The sequence below is a fragment of the Sinocyclocheilus grahami genome, unplaced genomic scaffold, assembly GCF_001515645.1.
Source record: "Sinocyclocheilus grahami isolate Dianchi unplaced genomic scaffold, SAMN03320097.WGS_v1.1 scaffold233.1, whole genome shotgun sequence".
Lineage (NCBI taxonomy): Eukaryota > Metazoa > Chordata > Actinopteri > Cypriniformes > Cyprinidae > Sinocyclocheilus > Sinocyclocheilus grahami.
This window is the reverse complement of record NW_015505412.1, coordinates 35,336-58,665: the sequence shown is the minus strand read 5'-3', so window position 1 is coordinate 58,665 and position 23,330 is coordinate 35,336. Positions and strand designations below refer to the sequence as shown.

The following is a 23,330-nucleotide window of genomic DNA, read 5'->3' as shown; positions in this document are numbered from 1 at the left end:
TAGAGTGCCTGATTCACTTGGTATTCCGCTCTGATAACTCGTGTTCTCGCAGGCTGGGAGCGTTCAGTTCTTCACTTTGAACACTTCCACTCCACCAGCCAGAGTAATGAATAAGCGCAAGTAAACATATTACATCTAATCTATTAAAAACAACAGCGAGTTTGACAGGGTTTAAAAGTGTATGTTTATTTAATAAGAGTAACACTGCAATTGGGAAAAGCTTTGCTTCATAATGGGATAGTCGGACGCCTTGTGAATATGTGTGTGTGTTTATATATAGCTCTCTCTCACCTGGGATCTCATTGCAGTCTCGGTGCTGGGAGCTGTTTCCCACACATGGTGTGGATTGAGCCCCGCACACTCGACTGCGCAGCTGCAGGCCCGAGTCATCGCACTCAGACCACAACGACCAGGCCATCCACCCACCTGCACAAAGACACAGGCATAAACACAGGATTTAAAGAAACAGTTCATCTAAAAATTAACATTCTTGTCATCATTTACTCACACTCATGTCATTCCAAAACCTGTGTGACTTTCCTCTGTCAAGCACCAAAATTGTATATATTTATATATATATATATATATTGTGGCGAGTATCCCGGGTCCAGATCAGCGTCGCCCTGGAAACGCCGCTTCCACACTGATCACACAATCACAACACCTGTGCGTGATGAGTGGTGCACCTGGAGCTCGTTCCCACGGGCCATAAAAGCCAGGAGAAGAGGCATTACAGGAGAATTGCAATGGAGATCCTGGCGAAATTAATGCTTGTTTCTCCCTGTTCACAGAATCTGACGGCACCCCAGGAGAGGGATCTTCACCACGGCACTTCACCCCACGAGCACCGAGTGGAGACTTGCACCGAGCACCATTCATCTGAGCACGTCTTATCAGTGTGTGGGTCAATAAATCACCCTCCGGGGCACTTTATAGCAGTAGCGGTGTTCTCATTCACCCCGCGACATATGGTGGAGAATGCAGGCATTACAGGGGAATTGAGACACAGACTTGTAACGCCAGGTTGCTCTAATGATCTCTGTGTTTCATCTAGGAGAACCGCTCTCGCCCCCAGGGACAAATGGAAGAGATCATCCGCTGCCTGACTGAGCTCTCGGGCCGCCAGCAGCAGTTTACCGAGCAACTGGCTGCACGACAGGAGTATACTGACAGGGTCGTGGAACAACTGCAGGCCAGCGTGCCCCTCCCGGAATCGCCCGTCAAGGCTCACCAGTACCTCGTCAGGTTATCCAAGCACTAAGAAAACAAAGCTTACCTCCATACTTTTGAGATTATCACGGCCTGAGCTGGCTGAGGCGACGAATGCCTGCAAGGCAGGGTGATGGAGCGGCATCCGCTCGAAGGTGCACCGCGACCAGTCTGCAGACCGGCGGTCCTCGAACTCTTTCGAAGAGCCAATGCCCTCTGAACTCCCAGCCCTGACCGGCCCGAGCCTGGATGGCCGGGTGTTTCCTGCATCAAGACGGACCTTCCCCTGGCCCCAGCCGGATGGTAAAGCTAGAGGGTAAACCAGTTCAAGCCTTGTTGGATTCCGGCAGTTCGGTCACCCTAGTGCAACCTACCCTGGTAAAACCAAGGCCTGAACAGAAGTCAGAGCTGCCACTTACGTGTGTGCACGGAGACACCCGCTATGTGCCGGCCCGCACGGTTCGGATTTCAACGGAGCCCGGGACCTGGGCCGTCGAGGTGGGCATTGTGCGAGACCTCCCCGTACCTCTGTTCCTGGGGCGGGACTGGCCGGGGTTCGAGAAGCTCCTCCTCACCCCCAGGACACCTGGCCGTACCGCCCGGAACGGGCCACGGAGAAACCGTCGGGGACCGCCCAGCCCGAGACCGGCCTACCTAGCAACGGACAGCGAGAGGGAGGGTGAGTGTCAACCAGCTAACCTTCCGTCTGTCTACCTCGATGTGTTTTCACAGGTCATGACCGGGGGTTCGTTCGGCAGGGAGCAACGAGAGGACGACCGCCTGCGAAACTGTTGGGAACAAGTGTGCCAAGTCGATGAGGTAGACAGGCTTCCGGGCCCACACCCCCTCCCTCATTTTGAAATAAGAAATGGTCTGCTGTACTGTCGCCCACAGGCGGGGGGAGGAAAAATTCCTCTTGGTCGTGCCCAAAACCAAGACGGAGACAGTCATGGAGTTGGCACATGTCCATCCGATGGTGGGGCACCTCGGGGCCAAAAATACCGTCCAACGCATCCAGGACCGTTTCCACTGGCCAGGACTGGAGGCAGAAGTGAAACTATTCTGCCGTAGTTGCCCCACCTGCCAGCAGACGTCTCCTCGTCATCCTCCCCCCAGCCCGCTCATTCCACTACCCGTCATCGATGTGCCCTTTGAGCGGATCGGGATGGATCTGGTGGGACCGCTGCCGAAGTCTGCCCGGGGACATGAGCTCATCCTGGACTACGCCACCCGGTACCCGGAAGCCATTCCTCTTTAAGCGGCAAACGCCAAGAACATTGCCCGAGAGCTATTCCTGCTGGCCAGCCGAGTCGGGATCCCAAAGGAAATCCTGACTGACCAGGGTACCCCATTCATATCCCGGGTCATGGCGGACCTCTGTCGACTCCTCAAAGTACAACATCTGAGGATGTTGTGTACACAAGACGCAGGTACGGACATTTTTGGGGTTGGCGGGCTACTACCGATGCTTCATCCCTAACTTCTCCTCTATAGCCTGCCCCCTGTCAGACCTTACCAGGAAAGGGCAGCCGGAGAAGATAGACTGGACTCCCGAGACAGAAGCCGCCTTCCGGGCCCTCAAGACGGCCCTGACGTCCTCCCCGGTCCTGCATGCCCCAGACTTTGGCTGCCCCTTCACCCTGTATACCGACCCCTCCGGCACCGGCTTAGGAGCAGTCCTCTCCCAGCTCCGGGATGGAGAGGAACACCCCGTGGTCTATATCAGCAGGAAACTCTCCCCTGCGGAAACCAGGTACGTGGGGCTGGAGAAAGAGGCCCTGGCCATAAAGTGGGCAACCCTGGAGTTGAAGTACTACCTCTGGGGGCACCGGTTCACCCTCGTCACAGACCATGCGCCACTCCAATGGATGTTCAAGGCGAAGGACATGAACGCCCGGGTGACTCAGTGGCTCCTCGCACTCCAGGACTTCTGCTTCCAGGTACAACATTGGGCCGGGGCCGACCACGGGAATGCGGACGGTCTCTCCCGGGGCTGGTCCGGTTGGGCAGGTCTGGCAGGTAACATCAAATTCCCCTCCCGTAATACCCCCACAACAAGTTGTTTCCCCACAGGACCAGGGCGACGCCTGGAGAATGTGGCGAGTATCCCGGGCCCAGATCCGCGTTGCCCTGGAAACGCCGCTTCCACACCGATCACACAATCACAACACCTGTGCGTGATGAGTGGCGCATATGGAGCTCGTTCCCACGGGCCATAAAAGCCAGGAGAAGAGGCATTACAGGAAAATTGCAACGGAGCTCCAGGAATCCGACGGCACCCCAGGAGAGGGATCTTCCCCACGGCACTTCATCCCATGAGCACTGAGCACCATTCATCTGAGCACGTGTGTGGGTCAATAAATCACCCTCCGGGGCACTTTATAGCAGTAGCGAGTCTGTGTTCTCATTCACCCCATGACTATATATATATATATGTGTGTTTAATATAGTGGTCCAAATGACTATATTCTAAGTCAAGATTTCCCAAACGGGGATAAAGAATTTAATCGAATGCAAAATTTAAATAACTAGGGCTGCACAGTTCATCAAAATTAAAGAGCTAAAATGTTTAGGTAAAATGCTTTGAAAATAAATACTGAAAGAGTTTTCAGTACAAAAACTTTTTTTGGGCACCTTAATGGGCTTCCATGGTATAGTTTGTTTATTGCAAATTTTTAGCTTTTTATTTCTGGCAGTTGCATTTAGACTTCAGAATTGTTGTATTCATTCGTGAAGATTATCATGATGAACAAAATATTAAAGAAGCATAAACTTTTGTTTGCTTACAAATCTTATTTTTTGCAAGAATTCAAAAATCCAATGGAAAAAATCCTATTGGGATTTTGTCGAGGGAACCAGGGTGATGCTAACTTCCGGGTTGGACTAATAAAGGAGTCATCATTGCAGCACTCTCTGAGTGTGTTATTTTAAGGAGTGGCCTTTTTCTGTGTAATTCAAGGTTACTAAAAAACTACCAATGTCATGCTGTGTTTTACAGCATCTCTGACAAAAAACATTCTGGTCACAGCAACCTGCACAAGGTGAATTCTGACACTCCCTTGCCTCTAATGCATTCTATGTGCACCTCAAGTGTTTGACCTCTCCCGATTTCAGACAGCAAGATTCAGTTAATCAATGTGGCGCCCAACATGTGCAAAGTGGGCAAGAGCTGAACTGTGACCCTGAACGGTCATCGAGCCAGCAGTATCGGCTTCATTGTGTGGGTGTGCATTAGAAAAAAGGATCTAAACACTCACAGTCTGTATCGCAGGTTACCGTCCCGTCATTAGGGCAGAAGCGTGTCTCTACTTTACGCTTGCCCAGTTGAAGCTCATGAGGGTCAGACAGTTGGGCCCGGCAGATGTAGCGTACTCTTTGCTCCTGCCGTGCCCCTCCCTGGGTTATGTTCACTGGGACCCAAGGGGTCCATGGGGTGTTTCGGCGCACCTCCGGACAGGACTCCAGATTACATGCCTGGTACTCCTGCAATGTGGAAGTTTGACAAAGAGATGATATCATCCAGTTGCTCATTCCTCATGCACAGGCGACATTACTTCTCCTCTTAAGACGCACGTGAAGCTCATTCTTGTACCATCACTGTGAACAGTTAATACAATTTAATGGATCCTTGCTAGACCCCCAAGGGGGTGTTACAGTTCTTTGCAAGGAACGTTAATTTGAGTCCTAATTAAGTTGATTAAATTTGAATTAATTGCAGCTCTTAAGAGAGTTGGAGAGCAAAGAAATCTGTCCGATTTAAAATACAAGATCAAAAGAGCATTTTAGAAAACTGAATGTTATTTTGATTTGTCTTGATCTTTTGTTGTATAGAAAGCATATAACCGCACCTCCGGGGCACTTTATAGCAGTAGCGAGTCTGTGTTCTCATTCACCCCATGACTATTTCACCCTATATATATATATATGTATGTGTGTGTTTAATATAGTGGTCCAAATGACTATATTCTAAGTCAAGATTTCCCAAACGGGGATAAAGAATTTAATCGAATGCAAAATTTAAATAACTAGGGCTGCACAGTTCATCAAAATTAAAGAGCAATTGCGATATAGCTTTGACTATCAAATCAAAGGCTATCATTTAAATAATATGATATAATTGGTAAATGCTGCTTCTCACAAACACAATCATTGCATCTGATGCAAGTTAAATTTGTACATGTGGGAATGCAGTGTGTGCTAGGTTTTCTTCATGTACATTGGCATCATTTCCTAAATGTTTGTGGACAGAACTGTACAGCATTTCACCAGTGTTCCACTAAATTAAAGCTTAAGGATTTTAAATATTAGGTTTGCATAGGTTTTGTGACCATTAACCGTCATCAGAGAACCATGAATATGCAAATGTATTGTATTATTGAAATATTAACTTTAAATCTATTAACTTAAGTCCCCATTTATAGAAATTGCATAGAAAAGAGAAATCAGAAAATTCTTTAAAATTGCACCTTTTGTTAGTGCAAAGAATGAAAGAAAATCATAGGTTTGGAACAACTTAACAGTAAATTACGAGAATTTTTTGGCTGAACTCTCGCTTTAAATGGAGTGTTTCAATTTTGTCCATTCTCACAGTTCAGAGGCAATCTAACCAGAGCGCTGCCGACTCAACGGCCCACCCACGCACATGAAACAAACACCGCCAGATTCACACGAGGAGGCAAAAATAATCATAGTCTGAGGCAACACTTTCACAGCAAGTGTACCAAGAAATTTACTTAGAAGAAACTTTGATTTAAAATGTATTTGTTTGCTGGGAAAATCCAATCTGTAAATAGACACATTCCTTTCAGGTTACAGCTTTTAAGATGCTTGTCTACACCATACACAGTCTTATAACTCTCCCAGAGCCTAACAAATTTGTCATTTATGAAGGGGGCCAACAGGGGCCAAATGTTTGAATCAAGGATCCAAAAGACTTTAAGATCAGTAGCAACTAGTCCCAGTCAATATCGTAGTATTTCCGAAAAAAGCAGATCCACAGTTAACAATGATAAAAGGCACCCCGATTACAGCTACATCAATCTTCATTTATTGTCCTTAAGCAAACAATATGTCATGAAGTATTTTTAAAGCAGAATCTTACTGTAATGGAACTTTATACGTGACCAATATGGGATGTTTTACATTCTGAGTTTACTCTTAGTATTTTTAAATGGACTTGATTGATAATTAAACATGATCTTTCATCAAAAGCATGAATTTGAGGTGTTAATCAGGGAGTCAAAGGTAATACAAAGGTAGTATAGCATTTATTAAAGCTACAGGGCTTTACATGATCCAATCTTCATAAATATTTAAGTTTTGTCTTAAAGAGACAGCTGGACATTTTGAAAAAAGGGACATTTTTAAAGTGATGGCAGCAGTATGTGACAACAGAGCTTTGTGCTGCCACAGTCTGCTTGCACACAGCACACTTCTATATGCATGCAGCTCACATATGGCACCATCTGTAGCCTGGAGGACCCCAGAAGCCCCTCTCAGAATCTGAAGAATGTGTTACTGGTGATTGACAGGTCTGAAATCATTCCTTCAATGCAATGATAATCAGTTGGTCATAAACTATACCATTAAAAAGACCAGCATATGTTGTGCTGTGGATGCTGGTGCGCTCGCATGGCTTCTTAAAGGGATAGTTCACCTGAAAAGTTTAAATTCGGTCATTATTTATGAACCCACTATCACTGAATTTCTGCAGAACACAAAATAAAATATTTCACTCTATGGAGACAAATGCTGAGACATTTCAAAATATCTTCTTTTTTTGGAGTTTCATACAGTTATACAGGTTTAGCATGACGTGAGGGAGAAAATTATGCCAGAATTGTCATTTGTTGAGTGAATTATCCATTTAAATAGCACAATTCAACCAGCACAATTTCCTCAGTTAACCATCCTCATTAGTTATGTTTTGCTGGTGAATACAATTCCAATGCTGATCAACCATGCTACTCTAAGCTGAACTTTTCAGCAGGGTTGAAACTTTTGGAGGAAGCTTATACGTTTCAATAAAAAGTCACAATTACCTTTTGTATTTTAAGAAAAAAAATGTAAAAAGCAATTGTTATTTTTTTCTTACAATTATTTTTTTCTTGCAATTCTGAGTTAATATCTTACAATTCACGTTTGCTGAGAAAATTCTGAAAAAATAATTGCAAGATATAATCAAAGAGAAGTTAGAATTGTGAGATATAAACTCATAATTACGAGAAAAAACTCATAACAGTGAGATAAAAAGTCGTAATTACCTTTTAATTAAAAAAACAATAACATTAAACAGGAAAACGTAATTAAAAAGAATTCTGAGAAAATTTTATATATTTTAAATATAAGATATAAACTCTCAATTGTGAGGAAAAAAGTCAGAATTGTGAGACATAGACTTGCAATTGTGAAAAAAATTTTAATTTACAAAAGAATTAAAAACAAACAAAAAAACAATTACCTTTCATATTTTTATCCCATGGCGAAAATAAGCCTCCATAGAACTGTGTTTTTAATTGGTGATAATAATGGGTGTTGATGGACAGATGACACATTGAAAACCAAATGTATCTTGTGCTTACAGACAGCGTTAGAGCTAAATTTGGAGAGCCTTGATTTTTTTGTAGCACATTTCACTTAAAGCTTTTTTTTTTATCCCATTTGTGGTTCTGGATTGGAACTGATCTTACCATCACAAGTGTGCGTGTTGCAAAGAGCCTCCTCTGTGTGCAAGCCAATGCAGATGTCCCCTCCATTGGCAGGGGCAGGGCTGGTGCATGTGCGCGTTCGTTGATAGTGCCCACCTCCACAGGGCACCGAACACTGCGACCATGATGACCAGCAAGACCAGGCGCCGTTAACTGCACAGACCAAACACATACAAACAAATACAACATACAAAGACAAACTCAAAACAATCAGGCAAGGAGGGGGACACAATCATCCAAGCATCAGATAAGCGGACGCAAATGCAGCGCAAACAAGAAAGACGGAGCGGAGGATGCAAACACAATGTACCGAACACAAACATAAAAAAGCATCAATCAAACAGGCAAACACAAAACAATCCAAAAAAACCAACATGATTGGAAACTCCCACAAGGCGGACAAGGCAAGCAGACATCTGTTATGGGATGTGATGTTGATCCGGACATTCAAAGTTCAGGGCAGAATGGAGGTTCAAACAGCTTTATTTGACCCACAAAGCTCCTCACCAAACACTTGAGACTTCTTGTTACAATGAACACCAGCTGTTCACCTCCATTTCATTGTTTATCCTGTTGGAAAATCTAGATTAAGGTGGTGACTGATATCTAGCTGGTCCAAGCTGGTCACCATAGACCAGCTTGACCAACGAAAGCTGGTATAACCAACTTATTTGTAGATGATCTACCAGCTAGAAACCAGCCATCATGTTCCAAATCACAGCTACCACCATAAACTAGATTTTCCAGCACTGACCAGGACAGAAGCACTGCTGTTGTGCAGTTTTCTCTCACTTTAACAGGCCCTGCCACCATCCTCTTGACGTCTCATCAGACGGAGGAGAAGGTTAGGAGTGGCTCCTTCTTTCTGCACTAGAAAGCACTGTTTAACTTCAGTGGATTAGCATGTGTGTACTGGGGCACGACTGAAGTGTGAAGGCAGAACGATTGCAATCACAGTGAGTCCAGCAACCACACACACAGAGGGAGAAGCCGGTCGTTGAATTGAACTGCATGTCTGAGGTCAAAACAATGATTAAAATGGTTGCCTGATGTCAGTAATGTGTTTGAATCCATGTGCCCTACCCCCTTCCCTTCCGCTTCATTTCAATCCTATTTTCCCTTTCTGCCTGAGTGGAAAACAGCATTGCAAATACTGTGAGTGCCGTTCATTTGTCACACTCAGAGAGAGTTTAGAGTGGACAATGCATTGGCAAGTAGCTGTCAATACGTCTAAAGAAACACACAAAACCATCTGTTCGGAACTTCCAGGGTGATTGGTCAGATAATTTGCACTGTGAAGGACCACAGGTGAAGTATTAGCACTTTCAACTGTTTGTTTGAGCCAAAGAAGACTGTTAAACCTGGAGAGAAATGTATTTTAGCACCTTTAAACTGTATATTAGCATGCCCAAATTTTCTGTTAGCACCCTAGAAATGTCTGTTAGCACCATTTAACTTATCATGAGCATTCCTAAAATGTGTTAGCACTCTTGAACTGCATGTTAGCACCCTTAAACTGTTTGTTAGCATCCTTAAACTGTCCATTAGCATCCCTAAACATGCTAAGAATCTCATACTATATGCGATTGGTCAGATAATTTGCACTGTGAAGGATCACAGGTGAAGTAGCACTTTCAAAACATGGCTCTGTTTGTTTGAGCCAAAGAGGACTGTTAAAACTGGAGAGAAATAAACATGCTAGCAATCGCATACTATAGCAATATGCAAAAAATCTTTGAAAACATCTTAGCAACCCATGAGCAACTCCCTCTGTTCACCTACAGAAAATAAGCCACTTGGTGGCAGGCAAATTTGTCATTCACATTTTCTTCTTTGAAATATAATTATCTAGCTATTTTATCAATTCAGTTTGATGCCATTTTACACTTAACCTTTAAAGTTTTGGTGCTAACTGGAAAATTTAATTTGATCTTGTGATTCAAGATTTATCCTTGAGTTCATGTCTGTTTGGAATTATGGTGAAACCTCTTAATTTGACCACAGCAGGTCCCTACGGGGCTTCTGGTTTCCATTAGCTAATGAATTCAGTAATACACTTCACACGCTCTAATGGAAACAGAGGCTTTTCCAGCACGATGAGCAACTACCTTGATTATGAGCATATGTGGGAGTCTATTTATGTGTGTATTTGTGTGCACATATGTATATGTGCATTTGGAGTGTGCTTGTGTTTACATGCGTGTTTCTGAGGATGTGTGTTACCTGGACAGAGCTGAGGATTGCAATCCTGATATTCTACTGGAGATCCCCGGCAGGCAGTGGGAACGCTTTTGCCCTCTGCGCTGGTGCAGGTGCGTTTGCGAGAGCGGTAGCCTTTGGCACACTCCTGAGTGCAAGCTGACCACATCTCCCACGATGACCAGCCAGAGCTTGTCAGTCGTACACCAGGCGTCTTGAGAAGCTCCTCAACGAGAGCTGTAAAACATATATTGCGTGTTCCCATTGAATGTTTTCCCAGCCTACTGATACTAAGTTATGATGATACAGAATCCACCTGACTAATATAGTTATGTAAATTATTAGTTATCTTCACAGTTATTGTTCTTGGTGTGAACAGTCATTTTATTTAAAGAGCACTGCAGGGATGATGAATTTTTGTAGGTCAAAACCAGGAGAAGAGCATTTAAGCACTTCCGGTTTTATCGTCCAGAAGTCAATTAATTTTTCGAATGGGCTTTGGGTTAAAAATCCTGAAATAAGGTTTGTGGTTAACCCAACGTCAAGATATTTTCACATTTATCCTACAACAAGATACACCTGTAATAACCTCTTGTGATATTTTTAAAGATTTTACTTGTCTTGAAATAGACGTTTGCTAACAAGTGCCTAAATGGGACTACAGAAGTTGTTGGGAACATTAAAAGTCATCACAGTGAACCAGAAACAGCCACTTTTACAGCCTCATTGTATTAATAACTGCATAGTTTACAATGAACTATTCTAACTAAAATGTTTAGGTAAAATGCTTTGAAAATAAATACTGAAAGAGTTTTCAGTACAAAAACTTTTTTTGGGCACCTTAATGGGCTTCCATGGTATAGTTTGTTTATTGCAAATTTTTAGCTTTTTATTTCTGGCAGTTGCATTTAGACTTCAGAATTGTTGTATTCATTCGTGAAGATTATCATGATGAACAAAATATTAAAGAAGCATAAACTTTTGTTTGCTTACAAATCTTATTTTTTGCAAGAATTCAAAAATCCAATGGAAAAAATCCTATTGGGATTTTGTCGAGGGAACCAGGGTGATGCTAACTTCCGGGTTGGACTAATAAAGGAGTCATCACTGCAGCACTCTCTGAGTGTGTTATTTTAAGGAGTGGCCTTTTTCTGTGTAATTCAAGGTTACTAAAAAACTACCAATGTCATGCTGTGTTTTACAGCATCTCTGACAAAAAACATTCTGGTCACAGCAACCTGCACAAGGTGAATTCTGACACTCCCTTGCCTCTAATGCATTCTATGTGCACCTCAAGTGTTTGACCTCTCCCGATTTCAGACAGCAAGATTCAGTTAATCAATGTGGCGCCCGACATGTGCAAAGTGGGCAAGAGCTGAACTGTGACCCTGAACGGTCATCGAGCCAGCAGTATCGGCTAACTCAGTCAGATCTGTTCATTGTGTGGGTGTGCATTAGAAAAAAGGATCTAAACACTCACAGTCTGTATCGCAGGTTACCGTCCCGTCATTAGGGCAGAAGCGTGTCTCTACTTTACGCTTGCCCAGTTGAAGCTCATGAGGGTCAGCCAGTTGGGCCCGGCAGATGTAGCGTACTCTTTGCTCCTGCCGTGCCCCTCCCTGGGTTATGTTCACTGGGACCCAAGGGGTCCATGGGGTGTTTCGGCGCACCTCCGGACAGGACTCCAGATTACATGCCTGGTACTCCTGCAATGTGGAAGTTTGACAAAGAGATGATATCATCTAGTTGCTCATTCCTCATGCACAGGCGACATTACTTCTCCTCTTAAGACGCACGTGAAGCTCATTCTTGTACCATCACTGTGAACAGTTAATACAATTTAATGGATCCTTGCTAGACACCCAAGGGGGTGTTACAGTTCTTTGCAAGGAACGTTAATTTGAGTCCTAATTAAGTTGATTAAATTTGAATTAATTGCAGCTCTTAAGAGAGTTGGAGAGCAAAGAAATCTGTCCGATTTAAAATACAAGATCAAAAGAGCATTTTAGAAAACTGAATGTTATTTTGATTTGTCTTGATCTTTTGTTGTATAGAAAGCATATAACCGCACAAAATGTCATAACATGTTTTGGTGTGATGTGATTTGTTGATAACATAAGATAAATCATAAAATAATTTAGTGTATAATACCTTCCTGGAGTTCAATTTACTGTCCTTTTAAAGCTTTACTTTATGTCCTGTGTAAATTCACGCCAGTTTTTATATGGCTACCCTAGTGAAACATAAACATACTAAAATATATTTGAAATATATTTATTTAAAGCTAAGTGTACTACAAATAAATTTACATATTTATCTACTTAATAAAAATTCCCTGCAACTGTACTTTTAGTATACTAAACTGGTATACTTAAAGTCTGCTAAATTGGAACAACTAATTTTGTGCCTGTACTTTTGTAAAGATATACTGAAATATATTTGACTGTGCTAAAGTGGAACTATTGCAAGTATACTTCAGGTACACTTTATATGTCTTGCATTTAAAGACCGATATTATTCAAAGACAATCCTCATCAATAGTGACATTAAAGCACATAGCAGGCTTAATATTAATGTTTTCATTTTCATTTTACTTAAAGTTTCAGTAATTTTGTTGTGTTTTTGTAATTTTAATTTTTTTACACACACACAAGGTTTGTTTTTATGGTTTATGGGGACTCTCCATAGGCGTAATGGTTTTTATACTGTACAAACCGTATTTTCTATTGCCCTACACCAACCCTACACCTAAACCTACCCCTCACAGGAAACTTTCTGCATTTTTAGATTTTCAAAAAAACTCATTCTGAATTATTTATAAGCCTTTTGAATTACGGGGACACTGAAAATGTCCTCATAAATCACCTTCTCGTTGTAATACCTATGTCATACCCATGTTATTATACAAATTTGTGTCCTCATAAACCACATAAACATGCACACACACACACACGCATGCACGCACGCACGCACGCACACTCACAGTTTGTATTTTTATTTCAGTTTTTGTTTTACTTATATTACTACATCGAGTTAAACTAAATTAAAATGGTAAATATTGCCTTGTCAACTAGCTAAAATAAAAAAGTTTTGGTAACAATTTACTTAAAGCCTTTATGTATAATGCATTATATAAGTAGTCATAATGCATTAATTATGCCTTGTAATGCACCTTATAATGTATTGTACAATATCATGAATAATTGTAACCACAGTTAATGCATTATAACACTTAATTTATTGTTACACTATGCATTTTAAATTAGGTTATAATTATTTACGACAAGATATAATGTATTACAACGCATATTATGAATAATTATAATGCATTATACCCTTTTACAACCTTTTATAATGCACTGTACATAAAGGCTTTAAGTGAAGTGTTACCAAAGTTTTTATTTATATATATATATATATATATATATTCCGTTTAGTTTTAGTTAACTATAACTCTATAACGCTGACTTATACACAGACACAGCAAACACAAAAAAAATCTTCTTGCATAAATGTAAATAAATGAATCTATAAATAATAAATTCTAAATTCTTCTTGCATAAATCAATCTATTCATCACACAGAATTATCTTATGGCTTCAGAAAACTTGGAATATATTCATATGGACTACTTTTATAGTGTTTTGTTCTTGGTCAGCCCGTGGTCACTATGAACTTTTATTGAAAAAAGTAATAGCATATAGTTTGGAGAAACTGAGAAAATAATGTCAGACTTTTCAGTTTGGAGTAAACTATTCCTCTAAGGCACAAGAGCAAATAAAAGCAGACTTAATTATAAGGATCACTGAGTAAAAATGGTAATATAAAACTCAATAATGACTATTTTTGGTGTAAAGACTGAAAAACATTACAAGTGGACCCCAGGGGGTCCATTAAAAAAAATAATGTATGATAAGACCCCTTTTAAAAGAAACCGACTTAGAAAGATTAAACTTTCTCGTATGAAAGTGAATCAAATCTCATTTGAGGCTCCCTAATTACATTACCTAATCTTTATTAAATAACTGATGAATATCTAAATATAATTATGATATGTTTCAGGTCTTGATTTTTACATTTAGATGTGCACGAAATAAAAACTCTCTTTTTACCTCTGTTCTCTGCTTTGCCCCACACACACTCGGCCGCCATGCCTGGGCGAAGGATTGTTACAGGATCGCTGGCGGACTTCAAACCCAATCTCACAGCTTGTGCTGCACTGGCCCCAGGACGACCAGGGAGTCCAACCTCCATTCCTGCAGAAAAAGGAAAGAAAGAAAAAACAGTGAGCATCAGTGAACCTTGGCAAGAAGAGATAGGTATAAGCCCATTTTCTCATTTGGGATATAGAAATACTTTTTTTCCGGCAGCACTGCTGCATTTGATAAGGCTAATGTGACGTGATGGAGGAGAAAGAGGACAGGTTCGGTAAGGAATTTTGATCGGGAAACATTCTCAGTTTGCTAAAGTGCTCAGTTCCTGCAGCGCATCTCGTGTGATGAGAGAACTGCCACTTCTGCTAAAAACACGATTCAGTTTCAGCACCTTAGATGCAGGATGGCAGCAAACGGGGAAAAAAACAGATCATAGAAACGCTATAGCTGAATTTGAATTATTTGGCTGAACTATTGAAAAACTTTTTACTTGCCTTGAACAGTTGGACACCTCAATGGTGGGACCCTCACAGTTTTTACCTCCGCAGCGAGGGGGCGGACTATCGCAAGCCCGTGATCGGCAAAGACACGTGCTGGTGCCTTCGCCGTCATCGTGGCTACAGGGTTGCCATGGAGCCCAGGGCCCGTATGCGCCATCTGTGGTTTGGTTTCTCAGCTGGAATAAATGAGAAAAAACGTGTGAATTTGAAGGTTGGGTGCGTGCAGAATCTCAGTCCTAAAAATAATGACCACAAAGCAGCTGCCTCAAGTGATGTTATCAATCATGCGGCATAGCACCTTTCACGCAACACCGATTTCAAAGCTGCAGAGGGAAACTGTCAGAGCGCTATGGAGACGGCGGACATGTGTCGAAACATCAGTCATGCATGAGGCAGTGAGTGAGCTGGACTCTTTAAACGGCTGGTCCTTACCGGACAGGCAGTGATGTTCTGGAACCACTGGCTCATGTTGGAGCTGTCTTCTATGGTGGTGCAACGGCGCTGCTTTCGGTCCCAACCACAGTAAGGGTCTCTTGCATCCAAACACATCCTAAAATAGAAATAAAAGAAGAATCAGGGAAAAGAGAAAGGGAGAGAGAGAAAAGAAATACACATGGGCTTAGTGCATGAATAGTATTGGTACATTGTAGTCAATATTAAATTCGAATTGACCTCATTTATTTATAATGTGATTAATTCCAAAGACATAAAATATTTTTTGCGATCTTTAATCATACTGTAAAAATCTTTTTTTTTAAACAAATTAATACTTTTATTCTGAAAGGATGTATTTAATCAAAAGTGACAGTAAAGACATTTATAATGTTAAAAAGATTTCTATTTCAAATGAATGCTGTTTTTTGTAACTGTCTATTTATCAAAGTTTTCACAAACATTAAGCAGCACAACTGTTTTCAAAATTGATAATAATAAGAAATATTTATTGAGCACCAAATCAGCATATTCTGAAGGATCAAGTGAAACTGAAGACTGGAATAATGAAAATTCATCTTTGCCATGACAAGAATAAATAACATTTTAAAATCTATTAAAACAAAAAACACAAACGTCATATATATTAATCAGCATATCATCTAAACCTAAATTATATAAATTATAAATGATAGTATTTATTTATATTATTATTATTATATAATTAACTATTATATATAATTAAATATATGAATATATATATATACATATGGAATCACAACTTTTCTGCTGACATCACTCAATCCATGAAGGCTATTGGATAATGTCAAATAGCTATGCATTGTTTTAGCAAAACTTAATTTGGGCAACACCCACTTTTCACGATCCAATAAATTCTCTGAAACTAACTGGATAAACTCAAGTTGAACATCCTTCTGCATTCTTAAATAGGTAGTGAAAGAAAAATGGGTTGCAAACAGCAATTCACATATGACTTTTAAACTGAAGAGACATCCAGCATCTGCTTCCCTTGCCCAACATCGTAGATTAAAAAGCTTGCACATTAACTGACAGCAGCCCTAGGCGCTACAGTTCCCTGATACAAATCTAAACCACGTCTGGGAGAATTTCCTATCCTTTCTATACTAAAAAAAGAGGCCTAATAATGTGTAATTAAATCTAAACCCAACTAATGAAGTTAAGCCATGAGTGCCGTTTCAAGGGCTCAGGAATTTGGGGTGGTGTGTTAGTAAAGCACCAGCAGCCTCACAACCTTCCCTTTAGCTTGAAAGGCTTGTTTTTGGCACAAGTGTATCAGTTTGTTTGCGCTGGCCCTCTGGCGTTCCAGCCTCAAGGTTGAGGAAACACATAGAGTGTTGATACAGTGCAGAATGCCAAGACTGAATCCTGCTGAGAAGGGAGCTCGAACTGGGTTGAGTGCTAAACCACTCCCAACGCTTCAACTCTGTCAGGAACATCAAGGCAAAAGGAAAATATCATCCTTCAACAATTTAATTTACATAGATTCTGGACGACCCTCTTGTTAAATGCCAAAAAGTGAATTGCAGTGTTGTTTAAATTCTATACAATTTCTCTTTTTTAGTGGAACTAGGGTTGTCATAATACCAAAAAATCCATTAAGCAGACACCAGTGAAATTTCATTACCAGTGATTTTTAATACAAATTTCACACACACACACACACACGCACACACACACACACACCCCTACTAAATATAATGCTTTATTTAAAAAGGTGAAATGTTATTATAAACAGTCAGAGAATGGGCGTCGCAAGGCCATTTTTAGGGGGGCTAAAAATGAAAATTCTCTCAAATATATATATACACACACACACACACACACACACACACTCTCTTAAATATTATATTATACTAGTACATAATTTTAAGCAATTAAGGTTGCATTACCACATTCATGTTTGTTCAGTTCACAGTTGTTTACCAAAGTAAACAAGCATTTTCAATGAGTTATCTATAGGAGCTGAATGGCAGGCTCATGTGGGGGATTGTGGGACTGACAGTAGAGCAGAACAAGCAGTGAGAGCATCAAAACATTTAGAAATACTCAACTTTATGCAAAACTGCTTAAGTCATCTGGATTCAGTCCTAAGACTTTTTCAGAAATGGGTGCATGTAGTGTGAATTCTGCATCCTGTCAATATGAGTATACAAATATGCACCAATTGCATCAGACCTGAGGTGCGTGAAACAGGCCTGATTATCATCTTCTCGTTAGTTTCTGAATATAACAGGAGCTATAATGAAACAGGAATAAACAACAGTAAATTAGTTGAAGCACCCATAGTGTTATACAGTTAGTGCACAATTGAAGACATAAATGACTCTGTCCAATTAAAAGAATGTGAGGATGGAGAGTATAACGATATCTTCCTCGCGCACATCTGAGGCCCAATTACCCCCCATTACAGAGGGCAGAAACACAAGCCCTCAGGGCGCTGACCTGCGAGAACTACTCATTTAAACAAAAACCTTCGCAGTGATTTCATTAATTACATTGGAAAGATCCACTCCCGCGAACCAAAGTGAAAGCCAGCCGTCCATGTAATCTCTTAAGACTATGAAAATGTGCCGGCGTGGAAGGAATGCTGATTTGACATTACAGTTGGCATACAGCAGTAGCCTGTTTTACTGATGAGCTCAGGAGACATGAGCACGGCCCTGGGACACTGCCAGGACTCGGCTGCTCTCAGGACTGTGCCAGCTGACCTAGTGAGGGAAAAAACCTCAATTAATGGCCTCCTGAAGGTGTTTTTTTTCTCCCGAGTTCTGCAACTTACACTCCATAAAGAGAGATTTTCACAGAATGACCACCGTCTGTGTCTCCAAAGGAAAAGAACAAGCACAGCAGAAAAACTGCCGTCTAGCCTTGCAACCAGTCACCCAGTTCACCTTTTTTTTAAATAGACTGCTAGAAAAAAACAAGTGAAGGGCCAGTTCAAAGAACTGCACCTTAATCCAAGGTTCCTGTGCATGGAAGAAGTGCTAAAACAAAAGCAACACGAACTGACATGAATCACACTGCTGTATAATTTAACATGGTTTACAGTGCACCGCTTCAGCAGCAAAGCCAGAAGACATTGCTTGTAAAAATTTAAATAGTGCAAAAAATTAAGTAACACATAAAACAATGTGGCAAGACAGTGGACAGAAGACGATCAATCTTTATTTCTCCTTGTTGGTTTAATAGACATTTTAAAGTCATTGGGAGGGCTGTAAAAAATACTGTCTATTTTATAGGCCTTTAAAAAAGATGAACAAAGGCAAATAGTTATTGCTATCCTTTTAATAGCAATTCATGACCTTTTTGTTGTAAACAAGGGCCGAGGTTTTATTTTTTATTGATGCACTGTGCTCAGAATCAATAAAACCAGCTTCAGGTTTTCTAGCTAACCAAGTTTTGTCACACACATTTTTTGTATATAAAAAAACTACGTTTATCAATTAAATTCTCTGCATGTTAGATACAGAACTATTAATGCATTCCAGTGAAATAGTAGATAAAAATTCTCTCAAATTAGAAAAAAACAATAGATGTTCTACATATGACTCCCCCCCCCCCCCTTTAATATTTTGTTTTTTTAGGAAACCGACCAGAGCCAAACAGTTCCCATAAATTTCAGCTTGAGAGATTTCCACACACACCAATCACTGACAGCTTAGGGCAGACAAAGATAAGATGGTCAGATGCTTTAATGGCATCATCTCAGGAGAAGAAGAAAAGATGCTATTTGTCAGAAGTTCAGGACAGCGGGGTTTGAGACATATTGCCTGTCTTAATCAAGAATGGGAGAAAGCGCATGAGAAAAATGGCCTCAATTTTGGGACTCAGCCAGTGGAGAGTCAGTTAAAAGCCAGTGGTAATAAATGCTCTCACCTTCTGATTACTTTCTTTCCCTGCCTTTCCTCTCTCTGCAGCTCCTCCAATTGCTCAAGTGCTGGGCAGCGTGCTCAAACAAGCTGCGAGCTCTCAAACCCGGTGTTTTTTTTAGCACCCTGTTGACAAGCTGGCGGCAACAGGAGCTGTAAATTGTTTGGGTTAGATGGGGCCTCTGAAATTAGAATTTCTTACAGGCTGGCTATAAGGCTTAGCCACAGGTAAAGGACAAAGTGCCTTCAGGAAGCCACATGACCATGGAATTTGATGATGTCCCCATAGCAAGGCACAGTAAATTTGTGCTGTTTAAATTACAGTAATTATGAGTTTTTGATTGGGAAAAAAACATTCAAAGTCGCACTTAAAAGTTGGAAACTGCATGAAAACTTCTTCAACAATTAAATGTAGTAAGCTACATCTATATATATTTCTCTCTTTTACAGCCTGCTGCACTTTCTTAGTTCTTATTTTAAAAAGGTGAATTAATGTAGTGATTAAATATTTTGCTGTCATAAACAACCACATATGGAACCTTTTTGGCGTTATGAGGGTTACCATGGAAACAAATAATTTGAGGATGTGCTCAGAATAAAATCTCAGGTTGTCAGCTCATAATTGCGTTAATTTTAACACAACATGAATGCAGCATTACTGCAGAGACAATTATGCTGGTGCAACCTAAGGTTAAGCACACAATAGTGATGGATCACAATTCCTTCCCTGCGAAGATCAAATCAATAATTGTCTTTAAATCGTGAGATCTAAGACTGTCATTAGATTAGTTTCACAATGCTTCTTTGACTTGTGAGTCATTCAATATTCCTGTTTATTATTATGTTATATTGGTCTATATACACTACCATTCAAAAGTTTGTGGTCGGTAAGTTTTTTTAAATGTTTTTGAAAGTCTCATATTTACCAAGGTTGCATTAATTTGATAAAAATACAGTAAATCATTAATATTGTGAAATAGTATTGCAACTTAAAATAACTATTTTCTATTTGTAATTTTTTTTAATAGATTTTTACTGTTTTAGTTTTTACATTAAACAATTTAAATGTACTTGACTACAACAGTTCTGATGAACTGAACTGAACTGAAAATTACCCTTCAAGTAGCTTCATAGCATACGCAAAAATAAAACAATTAAAATACATTAAATATAGTCACAAGGCTTAAAAATAGAAGAAAAAAAAAAACATTTAGATCCAGCTCTACACCCCACCATCCATAAAGCAAGAGAGGTCTAAAAACTGCAACATGACAGCTACAGCAAAAATCCCCCATAAATGGATGTCATCATCCAAAATTACGTCCTAAATAGTGACCAATCATCTCTGTAGACATGGAAACATGGGTTTGCCACATCACATCAGAAGTAGCAGGAAAGGAAAGCTGTAAAAACATATTTGTGGTTTTCTAAGTAAAGCTTGTGGTTTGGGTTATTTGCTATATGCTCTGTTTGCTATAGATATTTGTAACCTCAAACCCACATTCCTAACAGCGCTCCAAGACTTCATCATCTCATCATCTACACATCATCAAAACTGTCAGCACTAACTGCGCTGCTGTCTCTAATTAGGCTGTTGAATGTAAAATACTTCATCAATAACAGACCTAAGTCAGGGTAGACGCCATAATTAATTTGATGAAAATTAAGCTCTAAGAAGTTGTCATGATCCCAGGTCATGTTGTCTTTTCACAACTATTTTTTTTGTACTTCTTTGTTCATTGGAAAACATTTGGAAGACTGTATGTTGTTGGCTGAATCAGGGACAAGTGAACCCAAAGACAGTCTGATTATTCAGTACTTTCCTATAAGACCAAATAGTCAAGCAGTCGTTTTTTGAAAATATGCTGTTTTCACATCCTTACTATAAGGTCCATTTCCATATATGCATAAATGGTGAATATCAGAAGTACCTTTATCCCACCCACACCACCAATGCTCAGCGTTTTGCCGTCACTGGAAGTCTCGCTAAGAATCCAGCCCATCAGCTTCCACATTTGTTTCGTCCTTAATTAGGAATCGCAGTCTTTAAGATTATCGATCTGGCCCAGCCGGTTGGTCCCTTTAGATCCCATCAAACAATCAGCTGGCTGATCAGAGTAAATTAGTTTTGCAAATCAGAGGCGAGAGTCTAAGGCCCATGAACATGAGCAGAAGAGTGAGTTTGGAGGGATCAAACTTAATTATCGCACTGCTTTCAAGCCAGAGCCACCAACAATGTAGATTAAGTCATTAATAAACACTTCTCCAAAGGCAAGACCAGCAAGGCTTCGGGAGCGTTCTCTTAGTCTCTTTTCATCTGTAAAGGAAAACAGCGGCACAAGGGCAGCAACTGTGAACAGAAGCAGAATGATATTAAAGTAATTATACGACGAGCCATTATATTTTGAAAGCCTGCTATTCTTTTTTGTCCGTTTTGTTTGCATTGATTTGATTTGTTTCCTTGCAACAAGGGCAACACAGAATTTGTCTCTCACATCACTGATGCAATCTTACATGCCTTATTTGCATTTGACCTACAGAAACCTTCTTTAGATTGCTTTGGTCCAAAAACGACTTGCTAAACAACAATGTGTCTGGTGCTACAATATGGGATGTCAATATAAAATTTCAGATTTAACAAAAAAAAAATCAGATTTACATTTAAAGTATAAGGCATTATTAGACATAAACTGTTGCCACTACCTGACAGATATCAGAGAGTCATTATGACATGTTTCTGCAACAGCTCTAGGTTCTGAAAAAGCTAAAAGAAGAATCTCTTTCTTCTGAGGAAAACAAAAGGAGAAATTACGAAGACTAGTGGTTGCTTATTACAAAAAAAGACACTAACCTGGTTAGCCTGGTTCATTTTACTCATGTGGTCATTTTGTGCTCCATGAAAGAAAGAAATAATGGCCAAAGGTTTATTTTTCATGTACAACTAATGCATAAAATGTTGGTATGGTATATTTGCTATATTAAAAAAAAAAAGTTAGGGTTAGGGTTAGGGTTAGGTTTTTTGATCATTCTGGTCGCACTGATCTGTTATAAGCTAAAATATTATTTATTTATTTGTAATTATGGTAAAAAAATGTGGTCAAATTTAGGGATAAATAAAACTGGTACAACTGGGATCTTATATGCAATTTTTATCATATTTTTAAATATAGCAACATTGTGCTGTTATATTGAATACAATTTTAAATAAATATAAAAAAATGGCTATTCTATGCTAAATGTGTTGGGTTGTTTTTGAAATACACTTTAAATATATCTTACGGATAGTTAAATCTGCTAAATGTCTTAGCTAGATCTAAATCCAGAGGACTTTATATCATTGATATATAATCGCTATATGGCCCAGCAAAAACTTCCTCTGTATTAAAACATTACGGCATTGTAAACATACCAGTATGACTTTGTAAAGATACTTTGAATCAATGTGTTTGGTGAAAAGTGCTATACAAATAAATATGACTTGACATTCAACACTCCATAATATAATCGACACAGTCTCTAGAAGCAGCTATCCACCTTATCCTCCATAACATGGATGAATGGATTATTCGTTTCAGTCAAAGCTCAAGAAGAGGAAGCTGACTGGTATAGCAGGAAATGAATAAAAACCTCTTGACCGCAGCTCATATGCAGCCATGTCACACCTCTATGACGTTTCATATAAGTGTACAGCATTAATGAAATGTCAAAGCTGCGCTGCTGTATTGTGTTCAAAGGTGAATGTGCTCAGGATGTGGCAGAAATCAAAGGGAAATTACGGATTAAGGACTCTCTTCTCTGGCCTGCCCTTGGAACCCAATGTGATTGTTCCTCCCTGCTGGGTTTTAAATAGAGCTAGCAAAGTTCGCTTCCGCTCCATCTCACACATCTCACCTATACCTTGCTTAGTATTCAACACCCTCAGCCTTCACCACATAGCCTTGTGTGTGTTTCTGTGTATGAGAGAGTGTGTGCACACATATTGAGAAGTGAAATCAAAGTGCTGACTAATCACCAGCTCGCAGTTAAATATGTTTACCCTCACAGAAAACCATTCACTCAAGACGGCACCCTTCCTCTTTCCTTTGAACCCTCCTAGCTTCCTTTATCTCTCCTTCATTCATCCAAACCTACACTCGATCTTTCACCTTCATGCACGGTGCGCAGAGAGAACGGACAGAGCTCTATATGTGCTCCTCTGGCAAATTGAGCCTGACTGTT

The 23,330-nt window shown here is 40.2% G+C and overlaps 1 protein-coding gene across 1 annotated transcript in view; it reads right to left on the bottom strand.

The window, feature by feature from the left end:
- The window catches only part of LOC107597557 (semaphorin-5B-like), a 60,857-nt gene that overhangs the window by 10,098 nt on the left and 27,429 nt on the right, over window positions 1–23,330 (bottom strand). The window contains 8 exon segments of the mRNA XM_016288688.1: window positions 292–426; window positions 7,899–8,069; window positions 10,140–10,352; window positions 11,596–11,923; window positions 12,981–12,996; window positions 14,228–14,371; window positions 14,764–14,945; window positions 15,202–15,319. Coding sequence (XP_016144174.1) covers window positions 292–426; window positions 7,899–8,069; window positions 10,140–10,352; window positions 11,596–11,923; window positions 12,981–12,996; window positions 14,228–14,371; window positions 14,764–14,945; window positions 15,202–15,319 — 1,307 coding nt within the window.